General features: G+C 37.7%; 1 protein-coding gene across 1 annotated transcript in view; it reads right to left on the bottom strand.

The window, feature by feature from the left end:
* LOC308065854 (potassium voltage-gated channel subfamily KQT member 1-like) overlaps positions 1 to 20,785 on the bottom strand; it is a 520,908-nt gene that overhangs the window by 456,614 nt on the left and 43,509 nt on the right. Inside the window, exons 3-5 of the mRNA XM_080392405.1 lie at positions 11,071 to 11,197; positions 5,795 to 5,873; positions 3,518 to 3,614 (exon numbers count right to left, since the gene is read on the bottom strand). Coding sequence (XP_080248531.1) covers positions 3,518 to 3,614; positions 5,795 to 5,873; positions 11,071 to 11,197 — 303 coding nt within the window. The remainder of the gene's footprint in view (positions 1 to 3,517; positions 3,615 to 5,794; positions 5,874 to 11,070; positions 11,198 to 20,785) is intronic.

Below are 20,785 nucleotides of genomic sequence, written 5' to 3'. Positions count from 1 at the left end.
GTAGTCCTGGAAGCTAGTAACTGCATTCAACAGCAGGAGCTATATATATCCTTCCTTCTGCTATAGCACTAATTAAAACTAGATTCAGAAAGTGGCTAAGCAATCTTGGCACAAAGCAAAGTAGGTAGTTTTTCTCTAATCATTTGATAATGACCTAAATAATGAAATTTGATAGTATTCAGTTTTGCCCATGGGCAAGTCTTTTAATCTAAGCCTTAACTTTTTGCAGACCTGTTTGCTAAACAAGACTTTTCAGTAGTTCAGATTTCTATGCTGGTCACCATTCTTTTCTCACTTTTTTCTCTAATGATGACGGTACACTCTGTATTTGTAGATATGACATAATTCCTCTGAAAAGTTCCTTGTGTTTACATTTATAGTTGAATATATGCATTTCTCTAATTTTTCACATTTTTTTTTTTGTTTGCTTACAAAATATTTTTTCAATGCAGGATGAAACTGATAACACCTGAGACTGTAAGTTCAATGATCCTTAGAAAGCTACAACAGAAATGGAGGCTAATTCTTGTTGTGTGCTTACAAAGAAAACATTCCGCTTTCACCTCTAGCAGATTTGTGACTTCCTGCCACATCAACAGCAATCTTTTAGTTACACTTGGTGTGTTGCTTACATCTCAGATATTAATAGATTTTACATGTTGAGGAATGTTAATTTCGTCTCAGAGGACAGAATTAGAGAGTAGATGATAATTGGAATATTTCTGTGTTGAGTGCTGGTTTTTTGAAAAGCGGGCAGAAAAATGTGCTTTTCAGAAGTGCTATGCATAGTCTTATGAGAACCTTTCAAAGTGGTTGAAACATCAACAGATCCACTTGACTTATTTCACCATTGGCACATTCAGCTCCAGCCTTATTCACCTAAAGACTGAACTCTTTAAGTAAAAACCAGATGAAAATGCAATTGCCTTATACTTATTCTAAATGTCAATCCATGTTACATATGTATTGAAAGATGAAAATATATACCTATATTTAATTATTAAGAATGGCAGTTATCTAATACATACTTCATGTAAGAGAGACTACAGATTTTAAAATAATACATGCTTCAAGAAATATGGATAGATTGGTGTCTACCAATGTCAAATAGTATTAATTGATACATGATCTCATAGGAAGGAGCATTTTGCAGAAATAAGGCCTTAAAACTTCACATTTGTATGATATTTTAATAGATAAGAGTTTAAGAATAAATAGTGCTGCCTAATAAGAATTAGTGTTTTCAGCAAGGACTTTCAGACACATATATGCAAAGGAAGCAGAAAAACAAAAACCAAATATACACAAAGGTAAATTTGAATATTGAGAGACTTGAGTCAACACATTTTTTTATCTTAGACAGATTTATATTTTCAGTTACAATAAGGACCACACAATATTAAATTCGACACTTGGGAAAAATACAAGAAAACCCCAGATCCACAATTCATCAGTAACAGACTCCTCAAAGGAGTAGAAGACCTCAAAAGCAAGGTGATGAATAAGTAAAACTAATTGAGAGGCTTACAAGCTCTAGCCGGATTGGCTAACTCCGTTTTTCAGTAAGTTGCATGAATTTTCCATGTCTTTCCATCACCACATATGATATTGACTCATGTTTTGTTGCTTTTGGCAAGAAATGCTTGCATAAGCTCAACCTGCTGAAAATAGAAGTGCATCCTAGCCAAATCGGGCCTGAATGAGCTAATAGAGCTATATGTAAAATTCCAAAACACATGGAAATCATTGGTGACAACTGTAGAAAGCTCTTCTGGGCCCACAGAGGACCAAGTGCTTGTTATTTTCACAGGTAACAAAGACATGAATTTATTTTCTGACATTGTTTAAGGATTTAGGGTCCCATTTTTTCTGAAAGAGTACCAAACTCAACAAATAAATTAAGGCCTTGTACTCTGCCTGGAAAGAAAAAACAGCTGAGGTGTTTTTGTTCTGTTTTGTTAATTTAAAACAAAAATTTCTTTAAGGGACTGGATAGGAATAAAGGTTCCATTTTCCCTTCCATGCTAGGATTTCAGTTACACTTGTCCAATGTCAATACAGAGCGGTGTGTTTGATTTTTTTTTTATTAATGTGTTAGTGGGTGATCTGCTTTGACAAGTACTACAGATCTGTAGAGTTTTATATCATCATAATCACTTCTTTGGATTAGCAGAACTTCAGATGCATTTATTCATAAAATCACTTCTCCAAAGGTATTTTTTTTTCCTTTTAAATCATTGAACTTATTTATGTTTATGACATTTAAAACTTAAGTGTTATATTTTGGAGACAGTATTTCCAGATTCTTGACTAAAACTCTTAACACCCACAGGAAAAAATTCTCTCAAACACCTCTGTCAGTGAGTTTAGTAAATGTTGAGAAAGTGTATTTGAATATCAGCTCTGCCCTAGCTAGATATCCAGGCCATAATAAATGAAGACCACACAGACTTGGAGCATTAAAAGTCATACTGTTGTACAGGCTGAAAGTAGGCTTTATACTGGAGCACTTCAGTGTGCATCAATGCTGCACAGCCATCATGACATAGAATTTCCTACAGTACTGGGGGAAAAAATAAAGGGAAGAAAAGTAACTTTTAATATTAAATTAATCTTTTGGATTACAAGACTTTTTTATGTTTCATTCTAGGAAATTAAATAATGTCTGTGTGGGAATCCATAAATATTCGTCAATATCTGGAGGAAAAATCTATACTCATAAAGAGCAGGTTAAAGAATCACACTTAGAAGTCTGATGTAAAGATTCATAGCACAGTATTAGCCCTCCACAATATGGTATGATATGCAAGATCTAAAGGCTAATGATAAACGTTTATTATTATGTTCACAAAGCTAATACAAGAGATTCCATGAAGCTTCAAAAAGAAGCCTTCAACTGGAAATTTTTAAAAGTCTGTGCTAAAATATTTGAGCTTTTCCTGCTTAATGAACCTTTATACAGAATAACTGTTTCAAAGCTTTAATGGACATATAACTACAGCCAAGTTTACCTCTATGACTACACCATTCAAAAAGTAACTTTTCTTGATACTATTATAACATAGTTAGCATTTTTATTTGTAGAATTGGTTAGAAAAGTCCTTATTTAAGCAAAGAAAATAGAACGATTTAAATAATTGACTTGCTTTACCAAGGCTTTTCCACTAATACTTGTTTTTCCACAGAACAACCAAGCTATGACCACATCTTCTGTGAAGACAGTGGACAAATTTTGCTGTATGAAAGGCACGCCACATAACTGCATTTAATAAATTATATTGAATAACATGAAAGAGTACAACAGTTAATTTCCAAAAATAATACTGATGCTGATATCCTGTTAGCCACTGACCTGAAGTAAAGAATAGTGTTCCCATTTTAAAAGCAGAAACACATGATAGACTTTTAGTTTTTCTTCTGCAACAGTAACTGTTCATCTAAATCAGACTATGATTTGAAGTCCATGAAAAGATTATACTAAAGTAAACAACGTGCTGGGGATTTTAAGGTCTAGTACCTGACGATGTATGAAAACAACTGATCCTAATAGTCGCCAGGTGCCACCCTGTCGATCCACATGAAGCATGCGAAGTATCTGGAGAAACCGGATCCCCCTGTGAGAAAAATAGGACATTAAATAAAACTAATGATTGAGAACAATACTGCTTTATCTATACATAGTTGACTCTATTCACTAACATCTGACGTATTAAAGAACTGTGATAGCATTGCCCCAGGCTAGGGTTGTTACATCTTAGGCTGGAGGCATCTCAGTAGTCAGTATGTTTAGATCACATTTCATTATATTCAAATATAGCAGAAGTTTTGACTAGCACAACCATTAGTTAAAAGAAAAACAAACCCAGAATGTCTAAAATACTTGTTTTCAACTCAGAAGAAACTTGCCTATTTTACTTGACTATGATTCTCATAACTTCAGTGACTGGGTATATGAACACTGTATCTCATTGGAATAATAATTTTAATTAGCTGGAAACTTTAAAATATCCACTTAAAACCTCTTAATTAGAACATGAGTCTAAGAAGAATTGTAAGACTACTAAATACATAAGCACCAATAAACTTATGTAATGCAATAGCTCATTGGTCACTTACGTCAGGGGAGGAGAGATCTACATGTAGCTCCCCTGTACAATTATTAGACACACCTCTCGATGCCTTGACCTAATGGCAGTTCTCGATTTTCCCATCTCTGTTGTATAAGAGATGGTCACAGCTATGTTACTGCCAAGCGCTGCATGCATGTTATAGGCTAGCAGTTTTAAAAATCAAGATAGTGAACAAGAAAATCCAGATATGCAGCCTCTGGATATGCACAACACATTTCCTCTGAAAAGAGAAAAGAAATTGGTTGGAAAGACCATTTTTACCAATGTAGTGAACTCATAACAGTAAGGACAGAAAGCTATCAGATTCTGCTATGAACTCTGTAGTTCACTCTGTGAACTAGGTTTCAGTCTCACTGGTTGCTGCAGTGATCAAAATGTCAACTTGTCATACCTAGTGGGTCTGGAGCTTGCAACTTTGTTCTACAAGAAAACAACCTGACATGCATGTACCCATGTTTTCTGGGATTGCTGGAATTTAAGGGAGGTCCAAAGAGGACCATAACATTTCACCTTAAAAGCAAAGGCAAGGATATGAGATTCATTCCTTCATAATTCAAAACCAGCCACTCACATCACAGCTCTAAGGAAACCTGATGGGAATAAGACTTGCCTGACCCAGATGGTTTTTCAATGGGGCCATAACAGCACTGCAGAGATGTGGGTTCAGTTTCTCTGGCAGAAAGCATTCTGAGTTGTAGGACAGTGACTGTATAATTAACACCAGGAAAGGTTGCATTGAGACAAAGCCACCTGGGTTCACATATAAACACGCAGCAGGCATTTTCATTAAAGTCCTTCCTACACTTCTAGTTAAATTAAACAACATCTTTGGAATTTTCACATTCACCCCGCTCTCCTACTAGATGAACTTATAAATCATATTCATGCTGCCTCTGTGAGTCTTTATCATCATGTAATGATTAATCTTCCAGGGTAATAGTTACCTTAAAAATACTTTATAATTGTAGTTCCCTCTACTGTTTATCTACACAGCTAGACATTTTAGAAAGTACTGTACATTCTCTCTTCCCAGTGATTAGACTGCATTGGAAACCAGAGGCTTGTAATAGAACACGTAAAACATCTTGCAAGTTTAGTTAGAATGAGTGGGAAGTACACCTACTCTGCTTATCATGCCTTTCTTCTATTTACCCACTTTACTTCCAAAATAAGCTTGCAGTATTTGATGCAAGCTGAACAAACACTGTAGACATCAAATGTTTCTGGTTCATGTATGTTATGAGTTACTTGTGCCAAACAAATCCACCAAAGCATAATTACTCTTTAAACAAAGTAATTACTCATACTCAAAAAGTACCAAGTTAAGTGCTGTCTGGATTACTTCTTAAATAAACTGATGTTCTGTAATGCTCTATTGTCTCAGAAAGAGACCTGTTTGATGTTTTCTATAGGACATAATGTTTATTTTTTTCCTCATGGCTTCAGCAGCTTCAGCATTCCCACTATTTTTCATATGCCTTGCTTCTACACTCTTGTTTCCCAACCAGTGATCATGCACAATAACACAGTCTTCCACTGTCCAGTGTTTCAATAAAATAACTTTTCCTATATTAGGAAAATTACATATACTTCAGAAACTGGGAAATTAGATATACATCTAATAAATTCTGTGGTTGCGAAGAGCTACAGTCACTAGAACATACCTTATTGCAGAGGTGGCAAACACCTGTCCATTAGATCCTATGCTCAGAACAATAATTGAAGCTACTACCACAATTAGATCTGTTTGGGGGGAAAAAAGAAACAGGAGAAAGAATGCATTAAATGTTAGTTCTCAACATTGCAACACACAACAAATACAGACTGAGGAAAGCAGTTTAAAACAAGAAATGAAGCTAGCTGAAATTTGGTGGGGAGGAAGTTAATGTAATAGTTTCACATCAAAAAAGCAATGACTACAGTTTCTTCCATGATTAATTTAATAATGGAAATTTTAAAGTTCCTGACAGATCAGGCAGCTTTAAACACAAAAACAACAAAAGCAAAGGCATATGCATACCCTAGAAATGAATCCACATCTTGGCTTAAGGCTCTTGATTTAAGCAGGAAAGTAAAGGTTTTCTTCGATCAACAATGAAATGCATAAATTCAAGTATCATATCCATATATACACACATACACAGTTTAAAAATTGTACCACAGCTGTAAAGCCAAGCTTTCAAAGTTTAGGGAACTGTCATAACAAAGTTACCTAAAAAGAATCGGAGTTGTTGGTTTACTTTGTGATACAGTCTTTAATTGTCTGAAAAAATAATTGTTTCCAGAGTTCCAATTTTTTTCCCACAGCTTCACAGTTTACACAGTTCCAGCATTATACAATGCAAATAATGGATTTTGCTCACAGTGCCAGCATCCCTTATTTTCTCTTATCCTAGTTCAGTGAACAGGTCTATTGCTTTGAATTATTGAACCCTATTCTAACATTATTCTGAGAAGATATTTTTCTGATTTCCTCATGGGCATTTCTGTGGTAATTCTCTTCAGAGCATCTCAATGCTTCACTTTCAAATTCTAACCAGAAAATAAAGGATAGTATTATAAATGGGTAGCAAATGTAGACAGAATGAGGAAAAGTTTTTTGTAAATTTGCCTTGCCAGTTTTAAACAGGCAGCACTTTACTCTTCAGAGCACTTAACATTATATAGCACTTCCAAAAAACCAGTGCCTGCTGACTTCTCTTGCAGCTGTGAGAGCTCAGAACCTTTGTAATCTAACTTCAAAGTTTTCATTTGGACATCCAGAAAATGAGGTACACTTGTGAAAACTGATTTAAATGACTGCCACATTTTCCATGTGATGCCTAGGCAAGATGCAGGATAGAATCCAACATCAGAGGGAACAACAGCTGCCTTCCACAAGAGTGACTTTTTTTACCCCTCTCCTTTAAACGTTCTGCTTCATTCGCAACCATGTAGTTGCTGCAGCAAATGTTGCAGCAGTTCTACAACCAACAGTATCCTTCACTCTCACTTGGATTAATTTCCAGTCCCAGTCTGATACTTGCTGTAAAAGCAGGGTTCCTCCCCAAGGGAGAGCACTCAGTCAGTTTAAAGACTGTAGTACAATAATTGTACATTTATGAAGATGAAAATACATATAGGGAGGGATAAGTTCAGGCTACAGAAAGAGCTTCCGTTTTAGGATACTCTTAAATTTTGAGTACCTGATCTTCCAATTTTTTATGCCATTCCTTTATAATGTACATTGTGAACATACGTTTGTAAACTCTCAGAATTCAGGGAGGTTTTTCTTCCCATTGTATCATAATACAGATCTTCACTCTTCAGCAAATGATGCACCAACGTCCTTACTAAATTATCAGACATACATATACATACCCATCTGCTGACCAGCAATGAAGGAGGACAAAACTGACACTTCTGAAGTGAGTTTCAATCAGGTAGTAACATAGATTCTTCATTTGTACTTCCTACTTTTTTGAAAGTGTGTTCTACATGGTAGAGATATTTCATTTTTTCAAAAAAAACAATCTGTTGTTCTGTCTTTGCTTCTTCTCTGTTCCTAGTTTTCATGCCACTTTCTAATCTTTAGGCTTCTCATACTAATCCCAGCTGACTGGTTCAAACATACTGGTCCTATTTTACACTTCTTCTGCCCTTACCTTGCCCCCTTTCAAACCCATGTATTTTTGTCCCCTACTTTTTTCCCTTTTTTTTCCTTCAACCTCCTGCTTGCTTGTCAGTCTCTTTATACAACCTTCTCCCAGACTCTTACATCACATCCATCCTTCTGTCATTTCACTGAGCCTGTATGTCCCATTCCACTCCCCCTATGACACCACTTCACCTCAGCATTTGAGCCTGGTATTTTCCCTTTCCACGTGCCCTGGGCAGTTTCAGGAAAAAACGTATAAAACCAAAATCAACAGATTTTCCACTTCCAGTCCCAGCACTACTGCTCACAGAAAACTGAAATTTGAATTGTGCAGGCTCACTTCAAATTGAATCTTTGAAGAATATAAAAGCATTCTTTATCATGGCATTTTAAGTACACATGAGCTACCAATTGTTCAGAGGCTTGTTGTCACCTAGGAGCTGATTTACAGTGACAGTCAAAAAAGCTATTTTCTCATTAAGTTTCAAGTGTCTGCTTCAAAGTGTGAAAGTGCTATTGCTTCTCCATAAGAAATTGTCAGAATTGCCTTTTTCAGGAACAGCTTAAATATTTTGCATGAAATGTCTCCACAAGACTCAAACTGAAGCAGAGACTTGGCATTGAAAATAACAGGACAAATAGCCGACATTTGTTTAAATAACTTTTTCAACTCTAATAAGAAATACTATTTAGAATAGCATTACATTAATATTCATGTTAGTTTTTTAAAAAGAAAGTGTTGGGAAGACTTGACAATTTTAAAAATTCAATTTCAGTAATTTATAAACAGCAACATGTGGATATCCTTCCCATTCTACCTACTTACATGTTTGCAAATATGTCTATATATACACACGAGGTGTAGAGAGACAAAAATGACAGCATCTTCTATATAATGTGCATTACATATGTAGATGACAGACCTACATAAATCCCTGTGATTTAGAATGTGCTTTGAAAACCTCGTCCACTGCTAGTCCACTGTCCTCGTGGCTTACTCTTATGTTCTGAATCCTTGAGAAATTCCAAATGGCTGCCATTTTTATCTATAATATCAGCTTGACACTGAAATATTACTTAGTTATGCACAAACTTCAGCATAGCGCATAGCAACACCTATAATGAAGCTTACCTGAGTAGTAGTTGTTTTGAGCAAATTGCTGGCTTGTTTCTAATGCTCTCACAAATTTACTTTCTAATATGCAATTCTCAGCTTTTTGATTAAAAATAATTCATCCTCATAGTAGATGAGGACCATACTCTTTAAACCTGCTCATTCTGTGAACTAGGGAATGAAGAAGCATGGAGAGACAAAGCAATTTTTCTAGGGATTCTTGGTATGCTGGGAATGAGTTCAATTATGTCTCCTGACAAGTTCTTTTCTCACATGTCATCAACCATGAACTGTCTGCTAACTTTAGAAAACCTACATAAAAAAATAAAAAAAAATGATTTACAAGTTGGAGATGTTGCATCATTTTCCATTTTAGATAAAATTTTAAAAGACCGTTCAAGAAACAGTGCGATCTATGTTAATGTTTTCCTTCCTCAGTCATAGAAGTGACTTATATATAGAAGTAACTATTAGTTAACATACTGTTTTATGCAGCATGGGCTGCAATAATATTAAACAAGTGTATAAAAGAAGTAATAACTAAGTTTGAATACTAAAGCTCTTTCCTGTAATAAGAATGAAAATATTTTTTATTTACAATTAGAGAGGGGGAAAAAAAAGAAGGAGAATGGGAGAAATTAAAGAACGTCAAAATTCCTACCCAAGCCAACCTTTCTAAGAATTAATCCAAATTTCAGCATGGACAAAAACCCATGAAAGAAATCTCTCTGATGTCAAAGACATTTCAGTGATATTTTCTGATTTTAAAATAGAATTTTAAAAAATATATTAATGTAAAAGTAAAATGAATACATTATTTCTTACATTCTGTTTTAATCCTTCAATTATTGTATTGTAATCCTTTAAATATTTTATTCTTATTGATTTGAAAATGATAGGATAAGTCAGTATGATTCTATCATTCACAGCAGATGTATTTCCCAAGTTTAGCTATTTGGCTTAATGTAGACACAGTTCCATCTGCAATTGATGTTTAAAAATAAATCTTGACTTTAAATGCATTGTATTCTTACAGGAATTTAAAATGTAAAACCAGTCCTGATACCTGTGAATGCACGGCCAGATGTAGTCATTCTTAGCTTTTCTTAACAAAAAACACTTTATCTTCTCCAAGGGCTATACAAACACATTGTGGTAGATGCACAATATCAGTATATAGAACCACTACCAAGTTGAAATCACAGTTTAATGGGACTTCCACATTTTCTCCTGCACCTGTGTACTCTAATATACCTTCCCAGGAAGCATTTTTTAATTGAAAGATAAGTCAAGAACATGATTAGAAGACTAAAAAAAGGCTTCATGGTTAGATCATGAAACAGGATCAGCTCTAGAAGGAGCTGAAGAATTTGTTTGTATGTAATGAAACACTTCCTTCTCAATAACCCAAAAATGAGTACAGTATCTCATCACATTACTCACTACCCACATCTAGATGTATAATAGAATATGTTGTTTCCTGAGTTTTTGCACGGTTTCATAAAATCACAGGTGGTTAAGAAAACATCAACTCATTCTTTTTTCACCTCTGAGTAATGTAAAATTCACAGCTCTGCTGGAATCTATATAGAATCACAGGCTTAAAACAGAAACACTGATTTTATGGTCTGCTACAGTTTTGTCCAAACATCACCTTTATTAATCCCTCACTGTCCCACAGTTTCTATTAGTTACCTCTCCCCCCTTAAACTCTCTACTCCAGTGATGCTACCCACAATAGTCCCTCAAACCATCTAAAACTGCTTTAGTACTATCCAGGGGTATTTTTCCAGAATTATACTTAACCCATTTCCATGTTTTTCCCAATTTATACTCACCTTTGTGTTTGCTCACTAAAGAAGACCTAAGGAAGGATTTTGTGTTCAAAATCTTGCCAACTTGATCCAATTACACAAGTAGGTTTAATAAAGATTTCTTCACTTTATCATTTTGCCTTTCTTAAGCTGATGTCTGCCTGTGTCTCACAGACATATTTTAAATGTTCAGTTCTAGCAATTCAAAAGAAGAAATAATTGCACAGGTTCACAAAGCAGACAAGTGCTTGAGTGATAGACATAGCTCAGAACTGCAATATGATGTCTGCAGTAACTGACATCTTTACTTTAAACCAGATGATAAAAGCAAAGTTAAAGAAAAAAAAAAAGAGAGAGAGAGAGTTTAAATCTTACCGATAACTGATATGGGCTTTCTGGCAAACCGTATTCTTCCCTGGAAGCCAACATACTTACTCCTGCAGCCTGCAGACCACAATCGGACGACATACTCAGCACCAAAAAACACAACCAGAACTATTTCCTATTAGAATTAAAAGGACAAAATTTAATTTAATTTTTTTTCATTAAAAGACAGACTACAGTTTGCACATCTAATTTATTCCTATGACAAATACAAATAAGTTTGTTGAGATGAAAGATGCTATAAAAAGCATTGTGCCTAGTCTGCTCACTTTTTATATGCATATGCCAGCCCATATGTAAAAGGGAGATATAACGTGTTCCTGAATGTGATTTGCATGAGTAAAAGGGTGGTTTAAACTTCATTACATCAGTAAATCATAGGGGAAAACACAATATTCTTTTGGTTCTTTCCAAAACTTAAACTTAAAAAAAAAAAAAAAAAAAAAGAAGAAATTAAAGGAGGCTACAAGCATATTATTCCTAAAACTAACAAACATATGAAACAATTCTACAATTCTAGATTGTGAAACAGAATTTATAAAGATCAAACCAAAAAGTGTAATACCAACTTTTTTATATTCCAAATAGAATTATAGAATTACTCAGTTTGGAAGGGACCCATAAGGATCATCAAGTCCAACTCCCTGCTCCTTGCAGGACTACCTAAAATGAAATCGTATTACTGGGGAGCCCATTCCAGTGACCAACCAACCTCCCAGTGAAGAACCTTTTCCTAATGTCCAATCTGAACTTCCCCTGATGCAGCTTCATTCCATTTCCTCATGCCACATCACTGGTCTCCAGAGAGAGGAGATCAGCACCTCTCCCTCCACTGCCCCTCTTGAGGAAGTTGTAGACTGTGATGAGGTCATCCCTCAGCCTTCTCTTCTCCAAGCTGAATAAAACAAATGACCCCAGCCCCTCCTTGTCAGTCCTGCCCTTGATGCTTTTCACCATCTTGGTTGCTCTCCTCCGGACACACTCCAATAGTATTATGCCCTTATATTGAGGAGTCCTAAACCACTCACGTTGGGGCTCCACCATTGCAGTGCAGAGTGGGACAACCACCTCCCTCAAGCAGCTAGCTCTGCTGTGCTTGATGCAGCCCAGGACACGGTTGGCCCTTTTGGCTGCCAGGGCCAACTCATATTAACTCATATTTAATTTGCCATCAACCAAAACCCCCAGATCTCTTTCCACAGGGCTACTCAATAGCTGCTCATCCCCTATTTTGTATGTATAACCAGGATTGCCCTGTCCCAAGTGGTGAATAAAGCACTTGCTTTTGTTGATTTTCATACAGTTGACGATTGTCCAGCTCTCTAGTCTATCCAGATCTCTCTGTAAGGCCTCTCTACCCTCAAGGGAGTCCACAGCTCCTCCTAGTTTAGTATCATTGCCAAACTTAATATACCTTTGATTCCTGTATCCAGATAATTTAGAAAAACATTAAGAGCGCTGGCCCTAAAACTGAACCCTGGGGAACCCCACTGGTGACTGACCGCCAGCCTGATGTAATCCCATTTACTATAACTGTTTCAGCCCAACCCATCAGCCTATTGCTCACCCAACGTATTATGGATTTGTCTAGCTGTGTGCTGGACAGCTTACCAGAAAGATATTGTGAAAGACTATCAAAAGCTTTGCTAAAATCCAAAACTACCACATCTACTGACTTCCCTTGGTCAACTTTGAGTGAGTTTGTCATAAGAGGGAATTAAGTTGGTTAAGCAGGAATTTCCCCTTGTGAACCCGTGCTGGCTATGACCAATGACTGTGTTGTCTCTCAACTGTTTTTCAGTAACTCCTAGAATAACCTTCTCCATAATTATATTAGGCACTGAAGTGAGACTGACAGGCCTGTAATTACTAGGGTCCTCCTTCTTATCCTTCTTGAAAACTGGGACAACATTTGACCAGCTTTCAGTCGACTGGGACATCTCCAGATTCCCAAGAGCATTGAAAAATAATGGAAAGAGGTCCTGCAATGACATTGGCCAGCTCTTTGAGTACCCTGGGATGAGCCCTATCAGGCCCCATAGATTTATGTGCATCCAGCTGGAGCAGCAAGTCTTGAAGTTCAGCATTGGCTGGGAGTTTATCTTCCCCACGCCACCACCCAGCCATGGTCTTCAACACAGGGCTCCAGGGTTCCCATGGCTCAACACAGGTCTTGAAGACAGGTGGAAAAGGCATTAAATGTCTCCACTTTGTCTGCATCCCTATTTGTGAGGTGACCAACCTCATCAAGCAACAGCCCAATGCTATCTCTGCTTCTCCTTTTGCTATTAACATATTTTTAAAAGTCTTTTTTGTTGTTCTTCACAGTGCTGGTCACCTTGAACTCTAAGCGTGCTTCAGCTGCACAAATGTTGTCCCTACTGTGGCTAACAGTATCTCTGTAGTCCTCTGTGTTGCCTGTCCCTGCTTCCAGTGTCCTTGTATTTCCTTTTCCATCTAAGTTCTAGAAGATCCCTGTTCAGCCAGGCTAGTCTTCTGCCCTGCTTGTTTGATTTCCAACACTTTGGAATTGCCTGTTCTGTACTCTTAAGAGATGGCTTCTAAAAAGTGACCAGCATTCATGGACCCCAATACCTTCAAAAGCAGCTTTCCAGGATACCTTACTAACTAACTAGCTCCTTCAGCAGCCTGAAGTCTGCTCTCCCCATATCCAGGATCAAACTTATGCTGGCAATTTTTCTATCACCAGCTTTTGAAACTCACCAGCTTCATAGTTACTGTGACTAACACAGCCATCAATCACTACTTCACACACAAATCACTCTCTGCTTATAAATAACAAATCTAGGAAGGTACCTTTCCTAGTCAGCTACCTGCACCAAGAAGTTATCTTCAAGGTGCTTCCAAAATCTCCTGGACCTGTTTGTGTCCACTGTACAATATTTCCAGTTAACATCTGGGAAGTTAAAATCACCCATAAGGATTGATTTTATTTTTTATGATGACCATGGTGTCATCGTCCTGGCTGGGTGGTTGATAGTAGACTCCCACAATGACTTCTGCTTTATTTGCTTTCCCCTTCTTCCTTACCCAGAGGCTCTCAACTGTGACAACACCAACAGCAAGTGTCATCCGATCCAACCCCTCCCTTACCTACAGCACCACCACCCCACCTTGCCTGCCTTGCCTACCCCTCCTGAAGACCTATGACCTCCATTGTGGCACCCCAGTCACAGGACTCATCCCAACAGGTTTCACTTATGCCAATGATGTCATAGCTCTGGGACTGGCCCAAAGTTTCTAGCTCCTCTTTTATATCCCTTATGCTTTGCATGTTAGTACGGAGACATTTCAAGTGTGCTCCAGTGTACTGAGCGCATCATAGAACAGACTGAAGGACCTTGATAGCACATCACCCCTCAAACACCCGCATATCATGACCAGGTTTACCTCTAGCACATCTGTTTTACCCCTTTTCCCCTTCAATTGCAGTTTAAAGCTCTTTCAATGAGCCCTGGTAACTCCTGCACAAAGATCCTTTTCGCCATTTGAGACAGGTGTACCCCATCTGTTGCCAGCAGGCCTGGTGTCGTGTAGGCCAACCCATGATCAAAAAACCCAAAATTTCTGCCAATGACACTAGGCTCAGAGCCAAGTGTTGATCTGCTGGCTCTTCCTTTTTCTTCCCTCACTGTTCCCTGCAGCTGGAAGGATAGAGGAGAACTTCACCTGTGCTTCTGATCCCTTAACCAGTTGCCCCAAGGCCCTGAAGTCTCTCTTGATTGTCTTTGGACTTCTTTACTGCAACTTCACCTCTGACTACATGAAAACTCAATAATGGATAATAATCTGAGGGCCATACCAGGGCAGGAGGCTTTCTCTTCTTATCTTTAACCCCGGCAGTGACTTCCCAAAGAAGTAGGTCCAGTCTGCATACTGGGCACCCTTCAGCCTGGCATCTAGGCAGCAGCATGTTCCAACCAGAGCTCTGCTGGGCAGCTGTGTCAGTTGTGGTGGTTGCAGAGTTTAGAGAGGACACGGCCTTCTGCCCAGTGGATACCACTGTCCCCAGTTGAGCTGACAGAGCCACAGTGCCCTTCTTGCATGTAAACTTTCACCCCACACCCTCTTTGCCCTTGTGGGTCACCAGTGCTCCCCAGAGGTTTTTTTCAGGGGGGTCTCAGCCACACCATGTCCTGTCAGCTGCTGTGGTGTGAGCTGGGCATCCCTAGCAGCTCTATCAGCTCCCCTGGAGGTTTCCCTCATTCAGGACACCCCTGTACACCATGCTGGAGCATTCCGCTGCACGTCGTGCCAGCACAGAGCTATTCACCTCAGCAAATTACACAGAAATCAAATAAATGAATGATCTATATTTTAATATTGCTTCCGTCTATAGCACTATATTGTAAAGCATTCATGCCTAACCAAGGATCAGTATGTTTTGAGATACTTCTAAAGAAAACAGATTAGTAAAGATCACAACACTGACAGATTTGTTGAAATCTTTGTTCCCTCCTTCCTTGTTTTCCTTTGCCATTGCAATATATTAGCACAACCAAAATACAGCTTCTAGGCTTTGTTCCAACCCAAACTGTATCCAGTAACTCAGAGTTACCAAACACCTACTACATAAATTACAGCTTTGGAAAATATTTGTATTTTAACTTAAACATGCTTGCAATCTGCACCTGGGGAATTCTAAAGCACCCAAAGAATGAACACACTTAAATCACGATTTTCACTGAATAACAATACTGACAGGTCTTCAAAACTGACATTCTGAGTGGTTGAAAAGAGACCAAAGTATTTCAAAGCTGAAAAGCAGATAAGAAAAACTCTAATATGTAAAATGTCACATCAGTTTTGATTTTTAACAAAGTTAGATTAATATTTCTGTATTCACTTCTACCTCCTTGTTTTGCCTGGAATGAGAACCAAGAAAATATGCACAGTCTTCGTCTGTTTTCATGGCATTTTCAGCCTGACTAAAACCAAGGATTAGTAGAAAGCTAGGAAAGTTTACAGCACAGTTTCAAGGCAGAAGCACAAGAAAATACACAGCAAAATATCTCCACAAGTTTGATTTCTTTAATCAATGCATTATCTAGAGCTTCCACAAGTAATATTTCTAAGTTTGTGCTCTGTCTGAAATCTAAATGCAAACATTTATTCAAACATAACAGTCAAAGCACAATTCAAGAACAATCTTCAAAGGAAAACAATTATTGCATTTTAGAACTCTTGCAAAATGTTCTCTCATTTATTAAATTGTCTACATTTTTACCAGGTTCCTGGTATCATCACTCAGTATCATTTTTTTCCAAGTCTCTTATTAAGGTTCTCTTATTTCCACCAAAGCACAACACTGTCTATATAGACCTGGCAGACCTGCTGGAGTAATAGTGCTGAACTTTTGCAGTAGCCTGTGAAGTCATGAGCACTTATTTCTGCAATTTGACAGAAAGCTAGTACTAAAGCTTGAACTGAAAGAGCATTTCTGAAGCAAATGGTTCCATGTCCTTATCTGTAGGCTAAAATGTAAAATGGCTGAGCTCCACTAAGCTCCACCTCAGAAATGCATGTGCTCCCAGTCTTAGAGGACGAAACACAATTAGAAAGCATATTTACATGATTTTGTTGACAATGTTAGCAACTTACCCTTTGACAAGGGAAGATATCTACAGCAATTCAAATAAAAAAAAAACCAAAAAACAAAAAACAAAAAACATGTCATCCAGCCACCTCAAAAGCATGCTTCTGCCACTCAGTAGCAGTTTATTCAATGTCAGTCTTAACAGACAGCACTGATGGCAGTGGAAGAATTATTTCTACAGAAACCACATATTAAAATCACTGGATCAGTTAGGTTAAAAAAATTGCATAGAAAGGAGAAAAGCAGATAAGTGCTGAGGAAGCAGAACTTTCTTAGGCTTAGGTTATTCCTTCATGATCCCCTGAAGGGACTTTTAAAAGCTGAAATCTGGGCTGAGGGTATTTTGTTCTCTAGAAAAATTCCAGAATCTATGATTTTATTTCAGCCATCAACAAGAACCCATCTTGGTTGTGTCCAGGAAACCCTGCTGAAATCAATAAGGTTGCACAGTCTATGGAAAGGAAAAGTATATTGTTGACAGGAAGGAGGAAGAAGGAACCTCATCGTCAATAAATCTGAAATTAATTACTGATCTCCATTCATTTTGTCCTGGACAGGTGTCCATATTACAAACACCACAGCAATTAACACATTTGTTGGCAGCTTCAGACAGGCCAAAGACCAAAAGAGCATGGAAACTGGAGAAACATCACAGCTCTATAGGTGGTCGCTTGGGGGGGGGGGGGAGGGGGGAGGGGAAGGAAGATTATGAAATTTACACTGTTGTGTATATTTTAATGAAAGATAGAAGACATCAATTTCCAGGGCTGTCGAGGCAGATCAAGCTTCACCTCACTAAATTCACCTTTAAAAAAGCCTAACCTGCCTCCTTTTCCTCCCATACACATAAACGCTTTTCAGAACCTTAAATTTATTGCCTCACATTTACCTTCTGGTAAAGAAAAAAAAAAAAAAAAAGAAAACAACCAGCAATTTTCTGGGAAGTCAGAAAAAATACTTGTTCTTAGTGAAATGGCAACAAAAGATGGTGAAGAGTTGTTCCAGATAAAACATGAACCAGAAAAAATCTGCAAAAAAAATCTGCAAATTAAATGGTATGCCAAATAGTCTCCTGACAATTTACATCCATCTGTATTTCAATTTCAGATTTTTCTTCAGATTTCTGAAACTTTCCAGAACTCTTACTCTCAAAATGGGATTATACTCACAAGGATCCCACAAAACTTTTTTTATTTAGGCTCCCAGCAGTGCTTCTTCCCTTCTGCAGGTAGTGAAGGAAAAAAAAAAACATGATGAAGGATTCTCAGCAGATGTCATTAACCTGGAAAGCTTTTTGGCATCAACAGAGAGCCAGGGATTAGCTCCTCTAATTACATCAAAACAAAAAATAGCAAGTAGGAACAAATTATTACCTCAAAAAAATAAGAGTCACATGAGTCTTGGTCAAAATAGAGCTAGTAAATAATCTTGGCTACTCTATATAGCAATTAGCTTTGAGTGCCAGCCTTCCATTTTTCTCCACAACCCTTCTCTGAACTCCTGTGAGGAAACCAAAGGAAAGCAAAGCGGCATATCCTTTGAACAGAACAGCTGTCATAAACTGTCAGGACATTTGCCATGACCCATTGAAGGATCACAGGACAGGTGTGGAAAAACACAGAGCATCATCCTTTGTCTGGGGCACTGAACCTACTCCAGAGGCACAGCCAGAGGCACACTATTGGCAAATGTACCAGTGGAGAGGGTCTTTAGGCAGCAGTGCAACTAGAATTATCTTCCAGGAAGTGGAGCACAGAGTAAGGAAACAGTATGGATCAGGTTCTTCACACTCACATTAGTCTCTTCCTGTTTTGTTAGTGGTAAAGGACACTCTTTTCAATTTGCCACAGAATACTTCGGAAAGCATTTAACATGAAGTAACTGCCTATTCACTGAAAAGAACTGACATATAATATAATTACAGATTTTAAACTGGATGGACTTGTACAATCAAATACATCTGCTAAAGTCAGTAGCAGCATTCCATTATTCTGTGCTTGTCCATGTTGTCTGGGGAAAAAAACAAACCCCAAACCAAAACCACACACCTATAATATTCATTGCCCAGTCAGGTGGAAGCCCTTAAACTCATTTCATCTTCATTTTTTTTTTCTTTTTCTGAAGTCTAGCCACCACAGAAGTTTCCGCTCCCCACCCACCCCACCCCCCCAAAAAAGCATAAAATAGTACATAGTAATGTTTATGCTGTTCTTAATATAACTTCATTTTATTAATTTTATTAAAAATATGAAAAAATAAGCTTAAGGGGGAATATGTATGCAAATAACTTCCATCCCTATCTAATCCAATCAGTCAAGTAAGAACCTCTTGTGGAAAAGCCATCAATTTTTATCCAAGAATGCCATTGATAACCAAATTAAAAAATGCTCACATTACCACAGAAAATCAACATTTTGTACTGAAGTGTGCGTAACTGAAATATATAGCCTGGAATTTACAATATGTTCCAGTACAGTTATGGATAACTGCACAGGGGAAGCAGGAGAAGGGAAGGAGTTCGGTTGGAGTGATTAAAGTGCACACATAAAAAAGACGAGTATTTTCTCAGCTGCAGCTGTGTTTTAGGTGGAGAGCACACACAAGGCTCTCTTCTCTTTTTTTATTGGAATATTTAGGTGCTCGGGTAAAAGGAGGAAGTGGGATGGCTAAATGAATAGTGTGTGCTCACGAAGATTCAATCAAGGAATGACAGCTCAAAACAATGAAGCCTCAGAAGCAGGCATAAAGGTTTAACAGTCCAAATGTTTGCACACGTGTACTTATGTCCAAAATTTAATCTGATAACCTGTCTTCAAGGTTTTCCAGTCCTTAGGGTTGAAAATGTCAATTTAGTGACCTGTTTAGCTAAATAGTTACCCAAATGCTATGAAAACCTACTGATACTGAAAATACTTACTTCCTACCATCATGCTTACTCTTATAAAGATGACAGACATCATATGTGGAAATATAACATCCAATATATGGAAAATGCCAAACACTGCTAAGTGTCCTATAGCATCGTTAGCTTATTCAGACTTATATCTCTTAGACAAAACCAGTGCACTTAATGTTTAAAAGTCTGAAGTCTTTTCTTCAAAAATTCTTTCCATGCATGCCTGATAAATATGCTGAATTTTCTGACTTCTTACCAGGAGCATCTTTATCTTTGAGATTATCAACATTTGCTATTTCCTGTACATAATGAAGTTGTGCGCTAATGAGGGAACCACATGGTGCTCCTGTCACATTACCTGTGACACCTACCATTCAAGTGAGTTGAGTGAGTTGGAGAGGAAGATTGAGGTTTTAATTCTGTTTATGCAAGCAACAATTTTTCTACAAAGAAAATGAACTACGGTCTCAATTATTTGTGAGCATGACTTTTTTCTAGACTTGCTTAATTCAGAAAGATACCGCTAAGGCAAACACAATCAAACAGTGATTCAAGAAGATTCAAGAAGTTAGTGCCTGAAGTTCTTCATTTCTCTATAGATCACCATTACTCCACAGGAGCCTTCCAGTTCCCCAACAGCATGCCTTGAAGTCTGACCTGAAGGGACCACCTCTGGTAGGAGGGGAAGGGTTTAGCTTTGCTCCTGGTGTGGAATATATCCAATATGAATATCCACTTCGGAACTGTAAATAATCACATTGATGTTTCTTTACCTTTTTATTTTGGGAGGGTCTCAAAATATTGAGGAGAGGAATAGGAAAAATCCTGCATGTACCTCTCCACCTTCCTCTCACTCCCAAGTCAGAAATGTTTCTCTAGTCTCTTTGGCCACGTTCTGAAACCACTTTGCACAAAAAAACCTCTATAGAGCTAGAGTAAGAACTGAGTAAAATTTGACTAAGGGCATGATGAGTTGGCCCTTTATTAGTTCATCTCAGCCATACTTAGTGCACAATGATTTCTATTTTAGGTAGCTGAAAAGCACACAGCAATCGTCCAACACAACATGTTCTGTACTGCGCAAGAGCAACCCACACAGTAATATAACCCACAAGAATAACTGTATTGCAATTCACAGTGAGAAGCTTGAAAGTTACATTTTATTCCAGAGAGACTATGGCAACTCAGCAAGA

This window comes from Falco punctatus, assembly GCF_963210335.1.
Source record: "Falco punctatus genome assembly, chromosome: 6".
NCBI lineage: Eukaryota > Metazoa > Chordata > Aves > Falconiformes > Falconidae > Falco > Falco punctatus.
This window is presented reverse-complemented; position numbering and strand designations above follow the sequence as displayed.